Source organism: Macadamia integrifolia, chromosome 4, assembly GCF_013358625.1.
Source record: "Macadamia integrifolia cultivar HAES 741 chromosome 4, SCU_Mint_v3, whole genome shotgun sequence".
Taxonomy (NCBI): Eukaryota; Viridiplantae; Streptophyta; class Magnoliopsida; order Proteales; family Proteaceae; genus Macadamia; species Macadamia integrifolia.
This window is the reverse complement of record NC_056560.1, coordinates 9,498,197-9,518,098: the sequence shown is the minus strand read 5'-3', so window position 1 is coordinate 9,518,098 and position 19,902 is coordinate 9,498,197. Positions and strand designations below refer to the sequence as shown.

The following is a 19,902-nucleotide window of genomic DNA, read 5'->3' as shown; positions in this document are numbered from 1 at the left end:
TCATTGATTTTGGTCCAAGAGGGTCAATCCCATAACTTTCTTATTTGCTAGGATTCAGTCTTGTTTAATAATGGGATCGTCTTGTATCAATTCTTCAACGGTCATAAGCATTCAAAGTTTAAAATAATTGAAATGTCCAAAATTCCTAATCATAGAGATATTTTGCAAGCATATAAATAATTGAATATTTATTCCCAGGTATGTAAATACTCAAATAAATCTAAACTTCGCACTTCCAAATCACAAATAAGTAAATATGCATATTAAATGGGCCTTAGCGATCCGGGACCTTTCAGTTGTTTATTGGGCTTTTGATTCTGGACTAGTTGGGAAACCATCTCATCCCATTTAATAATTTGCCCCAAAACCATTCATCTAATATGATGGACTGATTCCAGGTTTTAGCAAGTTGGGTCGAAACGATTTCGAATTTGGTCCCAAATTGACTCCTAGGCATAGTTAGCAAATTCGGATTCGGGAATTATTCGGACGGAGAATTATTCGGAATAATTCGGACGATTAATTTAAGGATTCGGTCAAAAAAGCGGTCAAAAAATCTTATTGGGGTTTTTAAAAAAAATTTTTTATTTTTTTATTTTTTATTTTTGGTTTTTTTTTTAAAATAATGTTTAAATGGACCGAATAATTCGGTTTTATTCGGATTCGGTCCGAATTATTCGCGAATTATATTCATTTTTGAAAAAGTGGCGAATTTTAAAGAATTTTATTTTTAATTCGGATTCGGTCCAAATTTTTGATAAAATTCTTTAAAATTCGGTTCGGCCGAATAATTCGCGAATTATTCTCCGTCCGAATAATTCCGTACCTCGGTAGTACTTTAATTGAGACTTCATGTTGTGGGTTCCAAATACGTGCATGAGAAATTGAAAGAGATTGAGGGTGCATCATATAGGCCTTCGTAGAGAGTTGGATTTCTAGTATTTTGTAGTTTGGTTTGTGGATTATCTTCAAAGTATTGTTAAAATTGGTTCACATGAGGAAAATTCTAAAAATTGAATCTCTTTGTTATCCCGACAAATTGATATAGATTGGATTATTATGATTTATGATTATGAAAAATTCTTTGTAAACACAGAGAAAAAAACACTTGTAAGTTTCTTGAACTTTGCTAGTGAAATGCGTTTCGTTTCTACAACGTCTGATCAGGAGATTTATTACCATCAGACGGCACAATATGATGACAAAAACAAGCAACTCTGGGAGGCGTAAAAGTGACTCAATAAACGGTTTAAAATTTGAAATTCGAATTTTGTTTAGATTAAGTGGGACCCAAGACGCGGGAGGCGTACGTTCCCTAGTTTTATTCGTTTTTGGACCGTTAGATATAGCGGAGGACTACCAATCTCCCTTTAGTTTGAGTTTGTTTTCCCGCCCAAAGTACATCTGGCGAAACCACCGTTTTCTTCTCTAAAAACTCGTAACTACTACTCTTTCTGTATATATCCTGGTTTCCACTCTGTCTTTTTCCGCTCACCCCTTTTTTTTCTCTTGTGTTTTTTCATTTTTTCGATCATCAGAGCAGAACCATGGACGCCACTATAGCACAATCTTCTTCCACTTCTGGTAAAATTTTAGGCTCCACTCTCTTTCTTTCTTATATCTTTATTCATTAACGTTTCCTAATCATTTATTGGCTTTCTAGTCTCAGCAAATACTTCAAAGTCGAAGCTTCGATATCCTCTGCGATCTGCAAGCAAATCTAAGGATGAAAAGCCGGCCATGGCGGAAATTTCGAGCGCTTCTGTTCCCAAGAGGTACCTTCCTTGCCTTGTTCCCTTCTGAGAGGCGACCAACTCGGTTTCTGATTATAAAATTTAAAAGATTTACTGTGATTCACTGTATTATTTTCTCGGAAACGTAAGAATTGAAAAGGGGGAAAAGTTGAGGATATAACTGTGAAGCGTTAGAGGAAAATAATACTTAAATTTCAGTAAATCTACTGACCCTAAAGATGTGTACTTAATTCTTTTTCAAAACTCATATAGATTCTACTATCTGGAAGCGAGTAATTATTTATTTATTTAAATTTTTTTTTAAGACACTTTAATTTTTAATCAATACAATTACGAGAGTAGTTTCAATTTTAATGGCTTATCATGAAAGCATGTGTGATGGGCTTGAAATTAGGATTGATAGAATGAGCAATTTCGTTTAGTTTCGTTGTGTGGAACTGTGAATCGCCAAGAACAGACAATTTGTACAATTGAGTTGTGATAAGAATGAATGTGTGATGGTGATGGGATGCAGTTGCCAAACATCGAACCCCAATCAACATTTTATGCTTATCAGGCATGTTTCAGATTGTCAGATACTCTAATTTTCGTTTCTAACTGAAGTTAAAAGTTTGGTAAACCATTGATTCCCAGTGAACTTTGAGAGCTATAGAGAGCTTTGAAACACTTGAGGAAGAGATGAACTTATTGAGAATTAAAGCATCTGGGAGGCCTTTATCTTGTTTGATAAAGCATGAAGAGAGTTAAATTCTCATTAGTATTTCATTTTTCAGTTTCCAGATGTTGAATTGAAACTACAGTATTTCAGATAAAATCAGGCATATACAGCACATGCCAAGCAAAGGAGTAGAATCTCAGGGTGAAGAGTTTGGAAGGATATTGTCTGTTTTATATTATTACAGGTTCATGAACAATTTTTCATGCATACCTCATGTTATAGTCATTTTTCAGGCGCACCTTTCGTGTTATAATATTTATAAAATGCTATACTCTCATTTTCCATCAAGAACCATACCACTATTGTTCTCTGAATTTATATGCAACTGATTTATTGAGAGAATGGATATCTTCAGAGGGAGACCTGCATCCAATGTGAGCAAAAGTGTGAGTGTTCTTGATCTTTCTGGGAAGGACAAATCCACCAAGCCACCTAGAAGGCTCTCCATTCCTGCCAAGTCGGCTATCAGTCCTCTTTCAAGACCAGCAGGCATTATAACACCAATATCTGAGAGCAGACCGAAGAGATCGGTTAATGATCAAGGAAAAAATGAAACACCAGTTTCTGAGGTTTCCAAATCTTTGAACCGAAAGAAGTTCAGTGTTTTATCCTCGGCATCATATTGGTTATCACAGATTAAGCTATCTGAATCTGCTGCTAAGCATTCCATTTCACTTGGCTTCTTCAAGCTTGCTTTAGAAGCTGGGTGTGAGGTATGCCACCTTATATTCTCTCCCTCCCCCTCTCCCCCTAATTTCCAATGCATTGAATTTTTTGAATGTCTTAAGCTATGAATATACGTTTGCGTACAGCATTGATAGTTCTGAGTCTTTGCTTATTTCATTTCAATATGCTATGAATATATGTATGTGTACAGCACTATCCATACTAATCATTTAATACTAATATGATATGTATACACATTTTTTTTGGGGGGGGGGGGGTGGGGGTTGGTTCTATGCCATATGCTTATTTTTCTCAAATATTGCAGCCTCTACAACGAATGCGGGATGAGTTGAAGTCCTATAAATCTCGGCACAACCTTGGTGAAATTGGAGAATTCGTGAAAGAGCTATTTCGAAGCTATGATATCCCAGAAGATTTTGAGCAGTTACAGGTGTCAGGGACCTGTTCTCAGGTGCCCGAAGAGGGGACTCGGTCCTCTGATGAAGATGCACGCAGCTCTGTTTCTAGTACTGGATTTCGGAAATTAAGACCCAAATCCTTGAACCCTGGAATTGTTCAAGCTGCCAAAGTTGAAGAAGCAACAAAGGACAGTACTCTGAAAAGAACCCATGTTGGCAAGAACAAGGGATCATTAAACAGAAATTCTGTTACAAGCATAAATTCTGGAAATGCACAGAAAAAGAAATCCCAGAGGCCAAGTAAGCAAGCATCTACCAAAGAGAAGGAAAAAATAAAAAACCAAGCAAAGCAGGATGCTCCTGAAAAAGGTTAATACTCATTAAATACTGTCAAGTGTGTCAGAGCCTTCCACTAATATCTTTAATAGGCCTAGGTCGAAGTCTTTCATGATTTTAGACTTTGATTTTCAGTACTTCTCATATACCTGCATTTGACTACATTCGTGTCTGTCTTAAGATAGCACACGTACTTTGGCGTCTATAGTTGAATTTGAGAAAATGAATAAATTTATATTTGTGTTTATTTTTTCCAGATGTAGCTGATCCACAGCCTGCTGAGGGGGCACTGCAAGAGGACAAAGAAAACATGGTAAAGTGATTTATCCTAATTTGCAATGGAGAATATTATTAGTTTTAAGGATCCATTGTTCATTTGAAATAAATCCGATAGCCAATGCTTAAGCAGATGGCTAAAATTTTAGCCTCTGATGGGAACTTTGACTTGTTTCATCCTAGAAGAGTCCACATCTGTTTGCAAAATTTGGCTGCTTTCATTAATTAAAGAAAAAAAAATTTGTAGATTTTCTTTCATATAAGTTTGTAGTAATTCTGGTCTATCTGTCTATTTCTTATTTTAGGATGCCCAGCAGCAGATGGAAGAGATCAGCTTGACTGAAGAAGTACATTAAAGGATCTGGCCCAAGAAAAAGGAAAAGAAAAAGAAAAGAAACTATGAAATCAAATTGATATAAATGTTTGCATACTCATTGGCATTTTTTTCAGTGGGGATTTGCTTGTAGAGATATAAATAGGAGTTTAAGCTTGGTGTGATAGTGTCTTTTATCATCTTGTGGTCTGTTTTCTTCCCCTAATTTTCTTCTGTTGCTGGGCAAAATTGTGTTATCTGGCTGCTAGTATTAAAATGATGTGATTGCAGAATTATTGGTGTATTATATTCATGTTATAAAACTTTGTTACATTTGTGTTAAAATATGATTCTCCTTTTTTTCTAGTCAATATATGCCATTTTTCATACTTGAGTTTATCTTAGATAAATGCTCCGCGTTGAGTTGAAGAACAAGAGTCTTATGTGAGGTTTTTATGCAGGATAAATTTTAATTGTTTTTCTTAGTCGGCAGTTAAGGAAATATAGAACTTATGGTTACTGTTTGACCCCCCCCCCTCTTGTTACAAAGTTGAATATTGAAATATTTGTCATTAAGTAGGCAGCTTGGAAAGGAACAGAAAGACCACAATTAAGATTCTCAGGAGTTTAAGTACAGGTTTACTATTATTGCACAGTAGATGCTGGATAATAGCTTATGAAATGTGTGTGTGTGTGTGTTGGGGGTACTTGATTGAATTAGTTTTGTAGATTTTACAGAGTCAAGTGATCAGTCTGTAAATATTTATTTCTTTTGAAAAAATTTTCATTTCATTATTTTGATCACTTCTCAGCAAACATACTGGGGAATATATCTTCAGTGAGTATAGTCTTCTTTTCTTTTCTTTTCCTTTTTTTTTTGGGGGGGGGGGGCAATTTTGGCCTAAAGGTTTCTTGGTTCTTCCCCTTAAGGCCCTCTTTGGTATCATTTTTCATTTTAATTTTTGTTCACAAAAATGGTTTTGGTTGCATTTGATATCATTTATGGAGCTTGTTTCTATTTTAAAAAACTTGGTAAAACACAAAAATCAAAAAGAGATCAAGAGTCATTTATGTGTTTTGACTAAAAATGATTTTCAGCTATTTTTACGTTGGACTTTAATGAACATGTACTTAAAGGCTCAATATGGAGGAGTAAAGTAGTCATTTGCTTTGAAATTAGAAATCCAAACCCTTTGCCCATTCTTCTTCAGTCCAAAGTGGAGAAAGAGAGTTATAAAAAAGATGGGTGAAGAGAATTTTTTCACCTATTTCTTTAAAAAACTATTTTGCACATAGAGATACCAAATTATTTCTTATAAAAAATCATTTTTTGTCAAGTAGTTATCAAACCATTTTTATGTTTTGATAAAAGATGGTTTTCATTAATGATTTTTGTTAAATAGATAAAAATAAAAAAGAAAAATGATACCAAAGAGGGCATTAGTTCTATTTGGCTTTGGAGTCTAGATTGATTGGTAATTTTGCAAATTTATGGTTTGTTTGATAATGTTTCAAGAAATGCGTTTTTACCATTTATGTGTCCAGAAACGACATAAATAAAATAAAATGCGTTTGATAAAACTATTTTATTTCAATTGTTTTTAGAAATTTGTGGTTCAAGAAATGATCAAGAGCCATTCTTTTGCTTGTTGCTATCAATTTTCAAAAATATGATTTATCAAATACCTTTAATTTTATTTTTATTTTTAAATTCAAAAATTTATGTTTGTATTATTTCTTAAAACAGAAATAACAAAATTTTTATCAAACGAATGCTTAATGATTTGACAATATGAATAACATTTTTGTTCGTCAGTTCCAAAAAGCACATTTAATAATTGTGAGCACTATGAATAACTTTTGTTCCTCGGTTTCATAACCTTCTCTATCGAAGTGTTTCCTAGCCGCCTCCTTGGTGATTTGATGCCTCTAGTGAGCTGGAAGGCTTTCAGGGATGTAACCATTAATGATTTAGTGCTTTTAGGTGGATTTAAGATTTGGAAAGTTGTTGTACAAAAGACAAGGAGTCGTGGAGCTGTCGAATGTTAATATCCCTCCACTCTGGATTCTTTTTCAACCGATGGGTTAGGTGATTGAGGAATGCTATTCTTATGTAATCTATCTAATACTCATACCTCCTCAATAATATAGTCAATCCTACTAGGCAAGATTTGTAGCTTATGTGAAGAGAATCAGTGAGACAGTGGGCTTCCTAAATCTTAACTCATCAACTCTCTTTATGGAATTATAAGTTTAAAACACTACCCAGCTGTCTCTTGGCTTTTTGCTTGTACCCTATTTATACTTGTAAGGTTCTGTTTGGTTGTATGGATGTGGGGAATTTTCTGTGAAGCATCCAACTAAAGGAGTGTGAAAAGGCAGCACTAAGCCGACAGGCTCCTTCGAGGTGAGACCCGGTGGGAGTAAAAAGCTGGTCGGAACCAAACACAGCCTAGCATTGCAAGGCCTTCCATATGATCCGAACCAGAATAGAATAAGAAGCCAAAGATTTAAAAAGGAAACAAGAGAGGATGGGCAGCTAATCAGGTCCATAAACATCACTAAATTATCGTTTTAGTGTAAGGCTCAAGGAGCCCATTCTCAATTTTATATTTAATGCAATGTGTTGACTTGTGATACTAAGTGACTACGTAAGTGCTTCGTTGTCTTACACTTTCCAAGAACTTTTAAGCTACAGCTTCACCGACATAACCAAGACAAAGAAAACGGAATAACATGAGGGTTAAATCTGTAATTTCAAATAAGATTCTAATAATTATTCTATTATTTGCGATAGGTTTATAGTAGCCACTCGATTTAGCTACCAAGTAATGTAGGAACCGCTGAGACTCAAGGGATGCACGTGCAATGAGCACGTGATTGTCAACGTCGTGAATTCCGGCTTCCACGAGGTGCTCGAGATTTTAATTATTTATTATTTTTAGGGAAAATTATCTAATTACCCACTTATGGATTTTTTTATAAAATTATCCACCAAAAGTTTCAGTTAACAAAAATACTCAAAATTAGGTTTTCTTCTACAAAATTACCCACTTAAAGTTTAAGTTAATAAAAATACCCAAAATTGAGTATGGGTTTACAAAACTATCCATACAAAGTTTCAATAATAAAAAAATACATGATTATATGTGGAAGATGAAGATTCACTATTTTGAGTAGTTTTATAAATCCAAACTTGATTTTGGGTATTTTTGTTAACTGAAATTTTGGGTGGATAGTTTTATAAACCCAAATCCAATTTTGGGTACTTTTAGTAATCAAAACTTTTTGTGGGTAATTTTGTAAAGGAAAACCCAAAAGTGGGTAACCGTGTTATTTTCCCTTATTTTTAAGTGATGCTGGAGGAGGACGCTAACACTCAAAAGTCAAAACATCCTCTGATCAGAATAGATCAACGGTTCCCAATGCTCGGAGCAATTTCCAATGATAGTGTTCTCTTTCCCTCCCCAAAAAACAGACCCTTTGCTCTTCTCTGGTAACACTTTCAGTAGTTGATCTCTAGAGAAGAAGAAGAAGAGTATCCACTATCCAGTAACCCAGTAACCCAGTCAAGAAAAGAAAATAACTTCTTCATTTACAGAAACCTGGAAACAGAAGTCTGAAAATTCATCATCTTATCTTTATGAGAGGGTCAGGTGGAAATGGAATCATGGTTTGTTTGTGTATTTCTCTACTTCATAAATGGTCGTAATTGCAGTTATACTTCTTTGGAGTTATTCACTTGCAGGAAAAAGGGTTCCATCTCTTAAAACCAGAGCTGGGTTTGAGTTTCTACTCCTTAAAACAATGGATCTTCACAGGTTCTGTTTCTTGTTTCCAATCTTCATGTTAGTTTTGATTCCTCTCCATTCCTCGGCGCATTTGTCTCCCTCTGAAACCCGAATCCTTTTTCAAGTTCAGGAACTCCTAGAGTTCCCACCTGCCCTTGAGGGATGGAACAACTGGACAAATTTCTGCTACCTCCCTCCTTCCCAATCTCTCCAAATTGTCTGCTCAGGTGACCACATAACCCAGTTGACTATTGTCGGCAACAAAAGCTCTCCTTCTCTTTCCTCGAAACCTCGGGGAAACTTTGCTGTTTCTCAGCAAACTCTGTCTGAAGCGTTCTCCATTGATACGTTCTTCACTGTTCTTACCAAGCTTTCCAGCTTGAATGTTCTGTCACTAGTGTCCCTGGGCTTGTGGGGTTCCCTACCTCACAAGATCACTCGTTTCCAGTCACTTGAGGTACTCAACATGAGTTCAAATTTCTTGTACGGAGAGATCCCTGCAGGGATTGCCACCTTCAAAAATCTCAGGAGTATTGTATTGGCTGATAATTTGTTGAATGGAACGGTTCCTGATCTCACCAGTTTAATAGCATTAGAAGAAGTAGATCTGAGTTACAATCTTCTCGGACCCAAATTTCCCTCTCTTGGGAACAAGCTTGTGAGTGTTGTGTTACGAAACAACAGTTTTCTGTCTGGTATTTCTTTGGAGTTCAAGACCTTCAATCAGTTGCAGAGATTGGACATCTCCTCCAACAAATTGGTTGGACCGATCCCATCTGCTCTGTTCTCTCTGCCATCAATCCAATACCTCAACTTGGCCATGAATAGACTTAGTGGAGCTCTTTCAAGGAATGTATCTTGTAGCCATGGGCTTGCGACTGTGGATCTTTCTCACAATCTTCTAACTGGAAGATTGCCCCGGTGCATTGGATCTAATTCTTCAGACCTGATCGTGTATTATTCATGGAATTGTTTGGCAAGTGGAAGCTCGAAGTACCAACACCCTTACTCCTTTTGCGACAATGCAGCATTAGCTGTTCAGCCTCTAACTCCGAACCAGCAGGACAGTAAGCCAAGAACCAAACTAGGCCTCATAGTTGGTATTGCAGTGGGTGCTGTGGTAGGGTTGATTGCAATGGCGATTGTGTTCTTAGTAATTTTTAAGTGGGCTGGAGTGAGATCATCTTCAGACAACCAATTTGAGAAGTCTAGAACTGGAAAACCATTTTTTCGCGGCTCCTCGGTACTCCTTACTGATACAAGTAAGTCCTCCTTTGTCTTCCATATGTTCCTATGTATAATGTAACCAATCTAAGCTCCTAGATTATCATTCTTTTAGCTTGTTTAACAGAGCATAAATTTCTCTGTAGGGCATGTGACCCATGCAATGATGATGGGAGCTTTTGGGCTTCCCCCATATCATGAGTTCACCTTGGAGGAAATAGAAGAGGCTACCAATAACTTTGACCCAGCAAATTTGATGGGACAAGGATCTGAGGGACAGGTAAAGCAATTGGTCACTGTTACAGGTTTGAGAATCCTTTCTTAGGAAGAGAAAGCTTTTATAATTCACCTAGTTCAGTCATTAATTGTCATAGTTCCAGTCAAAGAACAGAGTCAGGTTTAGCTCACTTGACAAAGTGATATGGTCATCTGTTTATTTGACCATGATACCTGGTTGATCCTTATGTAAAACGAGTTGCCATAACAAATTAAAGGAAGTAATAGTGTCCATCCGTTGATACAGAACCAGGAATTCACTGCAATAAGATGATCTTGGTCCTCACTTCATGAATTTTAGTTTGGATGGTTAATGAAACTACGGGCTACAATCTAGTAGAAGATTTGGGACTCTGAAATCCATCCATGTACTCACCTCTGAGGCCTTATCATTTCTACTGCCATCATTGCAATGTACAGTGATACATAGTATGAAGAACAATCTGTGTACAACTAACATATGCTTCTGATGTTTTCAGCTCTACAAAGGTTGGCTCAGAGAGGGTACCTTGGTTGTGGTAAGATGTTTGAAATTGAAGCAATGGCATTCGCCTCAGAGCTTACTCCAGCAAATGGAAGTAATTTCTAAGCTCAGGCATCGGCATTTAGTTGGTATTCTCGGACACTGCATTGTCACATACCAAGATCACCCCAATGTGTCTAATACCATCTTTCTAGTTCTTGAATATGTTTCAAATGGGACGCTAAGGAGTCATCTTACTGGTACAGAAAATAGTTGTGAACATTACGCTTTCTCAAGATTAACTCTCAGAGTTTATAGGGTCTTGATTACCTCTGATTTTGCAGACTGGAGAAAACGAGATATGCTGAAATGGCCACAAAGAGTAGCAATTACTGTTGGTGTTGCTAGGGGAATCCAATTTTTGCACACCGGAATTACACCTGGCATTTTCAGAAATGATATTAAGATTGAGAATATTTTGTTGGATGAGAATCTTGCTGCAAAAATTAGTGGATATAATCTTCCATTGCCAGTCAGGGTGGGTTCAAATCAAGTTGAAGTTGTCTGGGTTTTACCCTAAGGTGCTTTTTATTTATAATGGACCTTCAGTTTTATTAATTCTCGCAATTTTTTAATCTTCCAGGTATGTTCAGAGAGCGCTTCAACTGGAGGAGAAGCTCCTGATCGTCTTGGCAGGCAAGTCTTTCCTAGTGATCTAATTTAATAGCTGGATCTGAACCTCATACCCAGATGGCTATAACTGAGCTACAGCCTTTTTCAAGATTAACATCATGTGAATCATAACACAGAGAGCCAAAGCTACACTATTAAGCTTGATATGTGAATCATAACACACCCATGTCCTTACAAGCAAAGAAGGGATTGATTATGTTTATTCAAATACAATCAATCAATCATCATTTCAAGTGTTTTATGATTTTAGTTTTACATGCAGTGTTAAATATTCAGAGAAGGATGATGTTTATCATCTGGGTGCCATTCTACTAGAGGTAATCACTGGTAAACAAGTCAAGTCCCAGGATGATGTGAATGTGCTGAAACTTCAGGTATATATATATATATATATTCATCATCTTCCTATCTCTTGCTTTATATATTAAATTGTTTTTCCCCTAGGCTTTCCAGAATACAAAAAATCTTTAGAAAATTATGTGGGAGCAAATTTTAAATTGTACTGTGTACATGTTCACAGCTTGAGGAGAGTTTAATGGACATTCCATCAAAACTACGAGGTGCAACTGATCCTTCCATGCGGGGCACCTTTGCATACATATCTTTAAAAACGGCAGTTGAAATAACCCTCAACTGTCTATCCAAGGAGCCTAACCAGCGTCCATCAATAGATGATGTTCTCTGGAATTTGCAGTATTCAGTTCAAGTTCAAGATGGATGGACCAGCAGTGGAAAACTTAGTGGAAGCCTCAGCGGGAAACTTAGTGGCTTCCTCGGTGGGAGACTTAGTGGGAGCTTCAATAATCAATAATAGGGTTTCAGTTAGCACTATTCTTGGTCTTCTTCAAAGCTTGTATCAAGTGCAACTCATGTTAATTCTTTGTTTTTGTTGATGCTTTGTATTTTGAAGCTTTCTTCTTCCTTTTTTGCTTGTGAAGTTCATGGCCATTCTAGTAAACCCAAGTTCAAGAGCATCCTTATTAACAGATTCTTGATGAAGTTCATATTTATGTTCTTTCCAGCATGGCCACAGATCACCTGTTAACCCAAAAGAAAAGGGGGAAAAAATAGGGAGAAGGTTTACTACATGGTACATGGGTAGTGGAGGGGATTCCTTCCCATGTACATCTATATATCAACCATGTGCCAGCTTCTGTTTTCACTTTAGATGGCATGTTGTGTGCATCATCTTCCATTTGTTTTGTAACATTTCAGTCTCAGCAGATTTTTGTTTTTTTGGCGCCAAGTGTGAGCAGATTTCACACGTCTAAATGAAGTTTCAAGAATTTTCAGTACTTAGCTTTGGCGAAAGCTTTTCTGCATTGGCATGTCAGAGGGTTTCTAGTTGGTACTTAGTTTCGCCATGTGAAAAGTGATGTGACCATTTCAATTATAAGAATATCAAGGAAATAATTTATATAGATAATGCTAAATTTCAGACTTAAATTCAACCATATGTTCTCTCATGAATTGATTATATTCCATTGTATTTTCAGTTGTCTATATCTTTTTAAAAAGTATCATTTTTTCATTGGATTTTGAAAGCTTTTTTTTTCGTCAATTATTCAACTTCATTTTTGCTGACATCGTTTTACTTGTTCACAAAATTTCAGCTCAATCTAATCTATCACATGACAGATATTTGTGTTGATCTAATCAGATTAAAAAAAAATTAGTACAATTAAGATTACCGAGGTAAGAGCTATAACTAGGTTGGACCATTGACACCTGACCAATATTGGATCAATGATACAGTACAAAAATAGGGTAAAATGATATAAAAACAATACAACAGCACAGTATCAGTATCTTTAAGGACAAAATCATCCGATTCAACCAATACATATCAGATATGAAGTCGGTTACAGAACTGGTTGATACCCATTCGAATACCTTGAATTAAAACCCTGGTTATAACTTATCACAACCATACAAGCTGGCAAAATATGTCATGGACCACTAAAGTACTCAATTGATTAATAAGTAGAGCCATGCATCCCAACGAACCCATGTTAGAATATTTTTATGTGTACTTATATTAATTGGGTTTTTTGTGCTTTAATAAAATCAGGTTAGTTATATGATCTAATTAAGTGAGACATACGGATTTTAATTAGTTTAATATGGGCTGGTTAGTGTGGGTTTTAGTTAACCATTGGACTTGTGATGAATAGGTCTATTGGGAAACTTTATAAATAGAGAGTTAGGTCCCTCCTCTAACTCTAATCTTGTTCATAACATGCATTCTGGAGAGAGAGGGAGAAAGTGAAAGAGACAGGGTTTCTCTTGGCTTCCTCCCTTGCATGTTCAGATTTCTCATCTAGTCAGTGACCATAAGGGAATAAAGAAAAAGTACATTATTACGTAAATCAAAAGGTTTTTCGTTGTGCTTTGCTTGGCTATAGATTCCAAATAAGATATACTTTTATTGATTATAATTTCTATCCTATTATTCTTGGTATACTTAATCTATTCATGATAATCTATTAACTCTAAAGATTATATTTTATTGAGATTTTAAATCTACAATCCAACCTTGTTTAGGCGAAGATAGAGATGACTTTAAAACTCTATGGATAGTTGGATACAGAGAAAAGATGAAGGCAGGTTGTAAAGATGGAAATCACTCGATAATTAGAAATGCCCACCCCAGTTGGACCAAGAATCTGATTAACAAAAGACTCCAAGATAGAAAAGGCCAGCCGTATAGCCAAATTATGGGTCAGTTCACTGATAAAGGTGGCGCGGAGGACAAAGCCAAAAATAAAATACACACTTCTCAGACTTTTTGCGGCCACATGGAGCTCTGCAACAAAAACTTTAATGAAGTACCAGCCGTCATCACTCTTCCCTTCCCAGCCCCCAGGTGACCTTTCAATGGAACCATCTGCGTAAGCCATCAGCAGGGAATCCTTCTTTTAATGGGAGGGCCCTGGCCCCTAGACACCTCAACTAGGGGAGAAAATAAAAACAAAGCTTGTGGTTAATGCGTGTACCATTGGCAGTTGGAACCAATAAATACTTCTCGGCTGTTTGCGCCGAAACCCGGTAGGAATCGTGGGAAAATACTTTTCTCTTGATTCAAATCTATGAAACAAGAAAAAAAGAGGAGAGAAAGTCAGAGACACGTGGAGGACGTGATCTTGGATTTTCGTATCTTTTCTTTTTTTCATAAAATTTTAACCAATGATTTTATTTTTCTATTTTCTCTTCCCATGATCTCTTTCACTCATGGAACCACACGCTCTCTCCTCACAGTCTTTTATATAAAATAGTTTTAGATATTGATCTCAGGCTCTCGAAAATCAATAAATACTAATCAGATATCAATAAAAATTAAAAAATAGTAAAATATTAACAGGGTAAGTGGTAATAGGACGTACGTATTGCAATCTTAATTTTACTTTCTTTTAATATTAATTATTTATTTAATATTAAATTAATCTAAATCATCTATTAGTTTTTTATATTGCAACTAATTCCTAGTTTTTAGGGTAGAGAGATGACGGACGTGGTTACTTAACTTGTCTAATATTTTTTTTTATATAAATAAATAAATAAATAATAAAAATCCAATATTAGTAGACTCCTCCTTTGATTCTGCTGGGAAATCTCAATTTTCTCTCTCTCTCTCTTTCTTTCTCTCTCTCTCTCTCTCCTTGCTTCTTCTTTAAGGTCGATCCTTATTTCTACAGCCGCCATCATCATCATTATCTCTCTCTCTCTCTCTCTCTCTCTCTCTCTCTCTCTCAAGATAGGATGAAGTAAGAAAAAAATCAACATAACTATTTTTAGGCACTGAGCCTATGAGAGACTTGGCCACACATATCCAAATACCATGTTTACATATTAATCATTAGGGAAGGGATTTGGACAGTAAAGCTTGCATGTATTGCAGAAGACAAATTTGAATTTATAAAGTAAACAAAGCTCTTGAATATCTAGGATTTTATTATTACTTCTTGGATAGATATTATTAACCTATGAGAATTTACCATGGATGCAAATCTTCAGTGAGATTGGTAAACATAACTTCAACTAGACTGGAGAACATTGAAAAAGGAAGAAGAAAGAATGAACGACCTTGAAGAAGAAGCAAGGAGAGAGAGAGAGAGGATAGAGATTTCTAAGCGGAATCAAAGGAGGACTCCGCTTATGTTGGGATTTTTCTTATTTATTTATTTAAATATTAATAATATTAAACAGAGTTGTAAATAGTTACAACTCTGTTGGCAGGATTAACATATTTAACACGTGTCAATCATATCACTTACGTGAACATTCACCGGGCTCCGGACGTTCTGCATTCCTATTTTTCTACATGTACCGCGACCATTTTGCAATATTAATAAACTATTTATAAAATAAAGTTTTGCTCATTCATAGAGGACGGTTCACCCATCATATGAGGTTTCACAGGTCCCTATAAAGTTTTAGTATATATTCAAAATACTATATGTAAGCATGATGACGATTTAGAGATATGGTACATTGATAATATGTGCGGATTGGATCAGATAAATATCGTATTAGATCAATATTGGTGTTGTATCGAATAACATTGGATAATTGAGAGAGAGAGAGAGAGAGAGAGTTTTGAATTAGTATTGTTTGAATAGATTAATTAAAATAAAAAATAATAATAGAAAAAATTATATAAAATAATATTTAAGTTAAAAGAGAGATAACGTGGTATAGCATTTACATCGGAAGAGAGATAAAAGGGAGGCAATCCAGGTAATAGTTTTTAGTAGAATACACGTGTCAACAAAAAACGCATACGAGAATTCAGGCTCATGTTCTCATATGAGAACCTGATCCGGGCTCAGATTCTTCTTGTTATTTTTGAGGATATCAACGCAAGCAGTTGAATGAGAAATGTCTACAAGAATAGTTTTCTTTTTTCTTTTCTTAGATAATAGTCCTTTTATTGTTGCGCCTGTCCATATGTAGCTTCAAATCATCCAAACAGCGTCACCAAATTTGGAGAATACGTTCTAGCAATGTACGTGGGAATCGAGGATGCATTTTACAGTTTAATTATGGATCACTGGATGTAGTTCAATATTGACACCGGTATCGGTTGCCCACAACGCCGATGACAATACAAATAAATATTGACCGTATCAAACCGATTCTGAATCAAAAAGTCAATTTTTTTTTTCCACGAAAAACCTAGGGTTCAAGCCAATGCACCAACATCTCATAGGTCAAGTCTCCTAGATACTCCAACTCAACAAGGCGGCTAAGCTTACATCCTCATCTAGGCTCAGTTAGCTTCCTTAACATTGCCGTTGCCTTAATCCAGAGGTGCACTAGTAGAGGACCAAAAGGGAGAATAGTCAAGCGTATTTTAGGGTAACGGATGGTAATACATGAATTCTCATAAATAAATAAAAAAAAAAAGAAAAAGAAGAAGAAGAAGAAGAAGAAGAAGAAGAAAGAAAGAAAGAAAGAAAGAAGGTAATGTATGGAGAGACTGAGTCCACCTATGGAACCACTCATGCTGAGTCTAATTCTAGTTGATATCTTAGAGGAGGACCACACTTTAGTTGGTCCTAGAACTGTCATCACAAACATGTTATCTCACAAAGATCCGATACACATCTAAGGGCCCAGAGAACGAAGACATTGCCCATGCAGCTATACCTGATTTACTGTAATATTGGGAGATGATGCTAAAGGCAACAAGAAGCTGATTTAACTCAGTGAGTTTAATGACAAAAGATGTAAAAGTCTAAATTCTAGACCTCAAGTCTGGAATCAGTTGTTGTGAACTTGTGATGGGATGTTGCAAACAGCTATAACATAGTCAACTTGCCCACATGTCACAATTCAAGACTGCACATAATACATAGCAAGAGCAACAAGTGAACTAGAGAAGTCCAAAGACCCAAAATCCGTCGTTTTCACACTAGAGTTCTACATTTGCACAACTTCACAACTTCACAACCATTTCACCATGGATATTATGTCCAATTTTATTCACAATTGGCCAATCCTGTTATGATGTTGCAGAGTTTTTCCAAGTCGAGCGCTACAAGGAATGGTATGTACATGATCTAGAGGACATGCGTAATAATGCAGTGCATTTCTTGGGAAATATAGATTAGGAATGCAACATCCATCCCTCCAAGGGAAGCAGACTAATTATCTCAAAGAAGTTTATGATGCAAGTCTTCAAGTGAACAAAATTACTTCAACAGTCCCCCTCAAACGTCCAGAAAAATTCAAGGCATCCTACCATGAGAGTTAGTCTGCTGTCCAGCTCTGCTCAACAATTTCACGTACTCTCCTGTTGTATTCACGCTTGTTCTCACTAAACATCCGTGCTGCTTCTGAATTTGCAGGTGAGTTTGGGTTTGGATCACATAGTAATGACTGCAATTAGAAATAATAGCATAGAACCATAATGAGGATTGGTGTCGGAATAAACATATTATATTTACTTACTAATCATCTTGTCAGAGAATACTGATAATCCATCAATGGATCTATAATGACTCTCAGAAAATGCCAACTTTGTATTAGCTAAAATACCATTGGGAGAATAAAAAGTCTAAACTAAATAATCGCAAAGAAATACTAATTGTATACAGATAATCCAACTCAAATGACATTTACAACCCCCACCCCCCCCCCCCCTCTCAAAAAAAAAAAAAGGCAGATTGAATGAATTTCATAAACAAGAAAACCTTACTCCAACATAACATCTGAAAAAACCAATTCTATCATTTTTTACAATGCATTATCATAGACTTAGGAGTTTTCCTTTCCAATAACAGTATTTGATTCATTGAAGGTGGTAATTCAGGCCAAAAGATTGACATTTGACAAGGTTCCAATGCAAATAAAACACAATTGGGCTTATTTTAACTGGAAATAAGCTTCGAGTTGGATTATGTATGTGTTAGGCCTTCCGTCCAATGTGTTTTCATTGTAAGTTTCCATTGTAATAGTCTAAAAGATGGGTAGAACTGTAGAAGCTAGGCTATGAAATTCATGTTTAGTTGCTTTTATTTTCAAGTTGTTTTATATTTAATAGTCTTATTTCGTCGGAAAACTCACCTACCTTGCATTGAGGGGTTTTCTGATTAATATCATGGGCAGACACTCTGTTATGGAGTTTTTTTAATTTTTTAATTTTTTAACATAGCTAGTTAGGGCCTGGTCCACAATTTGATGAAGTTTAATGAATTTGGCTTTCATGCATATACTGCTGAGAGAATCAATGAGCTCTGAGAGACAGTGAGGGAGTGAGAAACTTTGTTCGACTGGGAGGACATAGCCTTTGGTGAGAGATCAAGGTCATATTCCCATTGTTATTGCTATGTTTTAATGCAAGTTTGTTTCTGTTTACCTCTTCCATTCATACGCACTGTTGTGCTGTGATTGTATCGTTGATATATTAATACTCAAGTTATCAACTGATATTCACACAGATCCATAAGTGACTGCCATATGGTGGCAGCCCTGTTTTAGGGCCTATTTTGTGAAAGTTGATATCTATTGTTAAGAGGGATCTAACCATTAGATTCCCTCCATATTTTGGATTGCTAACGGACCATCCAAGAGGGTCCTTCGGCCAGGGTTTGAGGCTGATCAGTGATCAGAGCCGCTAATTTGCTGTGACAGAAAATACCCTTAATTCTGGGATATCAAGTTCAGATTCCTTTTTTTTTCTTTTTCGTTAAATATATATTGTTGACCTCAATCTGACTGCTGAGTCATAGCAGTATTTTTGGGGTTTTATTATCTTGACAATCTATTATGAGACAAAATAACAGAAGAGCATTTATATTCAAAATATGAGTTGGCAACCATATTCATATAATGACAGCAAAACAGGATTACTTATGTTGATATTTTTAATTCATTAAGTTAGCATGTTCGCATAAGACAGTCATGTCCCTATCTGGTTTTGGAGAATTATTATAGCAATCTGACATAGACAAAACAAATACATTATAATTCATAGGGAATATCAATCTTAATTCACTCTCCTACAATTCCAAATACATCATAATAAATTGATGCAACAACCATACCTGGATAGATGTAAGTATAGCAGCCACATCATAGATGGGACTCCACTGGTTCTGCAGAATATCCAAGCAAATGCTTCCATCTGCATAAACTGGAAAATATTCAAAGAGGAGGGTGTTAGAAGTTGGAAGAGCTGACAAGATATCCCATTATAACCTTTACTAATAAAAGTGAGTTAAATTTTTTGACACCAATGGAAGGTGTGGGCCAGGGGTATAGAGAGAGCATGGAACTAAATGTCGGTTGAAACTTGCAGTTTTGGCTGAGATATGTCAGTTTCGATAGGTACTGAGATGAAACCTAAGGTCGATACTAGTTCGTACTAGGTTTTGACCAGTTTTGACCATATTTCGACAGTTTAGGTAGTTTCAACTCTGGTGAAGAACCTAGGTTTTGCGTTTGGCCCAAAATCTCAGTTTCGGCCAGGGTCGAAACAGGCCTCAAAACCGAGATTTAGAACACAGAGAGAGAGGTTCTGGCAAGTCAGTGAGGATCAACATGAAGTGTACATAATTCTAGGAGCACGCAAGCCCAGTTGAAAGGTCTCACCTGCAGCCTCACCTTCTGCACTAATTTTAAGAATTTAAAATGGATAAACTGAAAAGATATATCCAAGTGCTATCTCAATCTAAAGCAGAAGATACGAATTATAAAAAGAAATGAATTCAAAAGTATAATTTCTACAACAATAGTGTCTGATATGAGAAGTTCTGTTTTCTATCCCACTTTTCTCTGCCCCAAACAGAATATTATAGTTCATGGCTTCTGATATACGCCAAAAAAAAAATAATTTTATCTTAACTATGCAGGGATTGAACTAACTTAATAAGAATATTCACAAAAGAATAAATAATATTTTTTTTTTCAAATTTGCATAATTGTTGTACCCATAGAAAACATACCTACTTCCTAATACCTCCCCCCGCC

At 36.0% G+C, this 19,902-nt stretch overlaps 3 protein-coding genes across 4 annotated transcripts in view; 2 read left to right on the top strand and 1 right to left on the bottom strand.

The window, feature by feature from the left end:
• Positions 1-1,423: 1,423 nt before the first annotated feature.
• Positions 1,424-4,853, top strand: LOC122075606. Of its 2 annotated transcripts, none has more exons than XM_042640686.1 (6): positions 1,424-1,584; positions 1,664-1,775; positions 2,828-3,185; positions 3,464-3,926; positions 4,151-4,206; positions 4,475-4,853. In XM_042640686.1, exons 1-6 carry the CDS (start codon positions 1,548-1,550, stop codon positions 4,523-4,525), a joined length of 1,077 nt encoding a protein of 358 aa, XP_042496620.1. In that variant the 5' UTR covers positions 1,424-1,547; the 3' UTR covers positions 4,526-4,853. The 2 variants fall into 2 exon arrangements, with proteins under 2 accessions (XP_042496620.1, XP_042496621.1); XM_042640687.1 differs by having other exon boundaries at positions 1,433-1,584; positions 1,670-1,775.
• A 3,076-nt stretch (positions 4,854-7,929) lies between these two features.
• LOC122077548 (probable LRR receptor-like serine/threonine-protein kinase At1g14390) lies at positions 7,930-11,933 on the top strand. The gene is made up of 7 exons (XM_042643509.1): positions 7,930-9,535; positions 9,644-9,777; positions 10,253-10,496; positions 10,581-10,774; positions 10,880-10,932; positions 11,192-11,303; positions 11,450-11,933. Exons 1-7 carry the CDS (start codon positions 8,185-8,187, stop codon positions 11,738-11,740), a joined length of 2,379 nt encoding a protein of 792 aa, XP_042499443.1. The 5' UTR covers positions 7,930-8,184; the 3' UTR covers positions 11,741-11,933.
• A 4,951-nt stretch (positions 11,934-16,884) lies between these two features.
• LOC122075094 (ubiquitin-conjugating enzyme E2 2) overlaps positions 16,885-19,902 on the bottom strand; it is a 6,048-nt gene continuing 3,030 nt past the window's right edge. The window contains exons 6-7 of the mRNA XM_042639993.1: positions 18,978-19,066; positions 16,885-17,310 (exon numbers count right to left, since the gene is read on the bottom strand). Coding sequence (XP_042495927.1) covers positions 17,182-17,310; positions 18,978-19,066 — 218 coding nt within the window. The 3' untranslated portion in view covers positions 16,885-17,181. The remainder of the gene's footprint in view (positions 17,311-18,977; positions 19,067-19,902) is intronic.

Bases quoted from the DNA above. Each gene is read 5' to 3' on its own strand.
- LOC122075606 (XM_042640686.1), top strand. From the start codon at position 1,548: ATGGACGCCACTATAGCACAATCTTCTTCCACTTCTG. The intron at 1,776-2,827 runs GTACCTTCCTTG...GGATATCTTCAG, and splicing joins AGCGCTTCTGTTCCCAAGAG to AGGGAGACCTGCATCCAATG. The intron at 3,186-3,463 runs GTATGCCACCTT...CAAATATTGCAG, and splicing joins CTTTAGAAGCTGGGTGTGAG to CCTCTACAACGAATGCGGGA.
- LOC122077548 (XM_042643509.1), top strand. From the start codon at position 8,185: ATGGTCGTAATTGCAGTTATACTTCTTTGGAGTTATTCACTTGCAGGA. The intron at 9,778-10,252 runs GTAAAGCAATTG...TGATGTTTTCAG, and splicing joins GACAAGGATCTGAGGGACAG to CTCTACAAAGGTTGGCTCAG. The intron at 10,933-11,191 runs GCAAGTCTTTCC...TTTTACATGCAG, and splicing joins GCTCCTGATCGTCTTGGCAG to TGTTAAATATTCAGAGAAGG.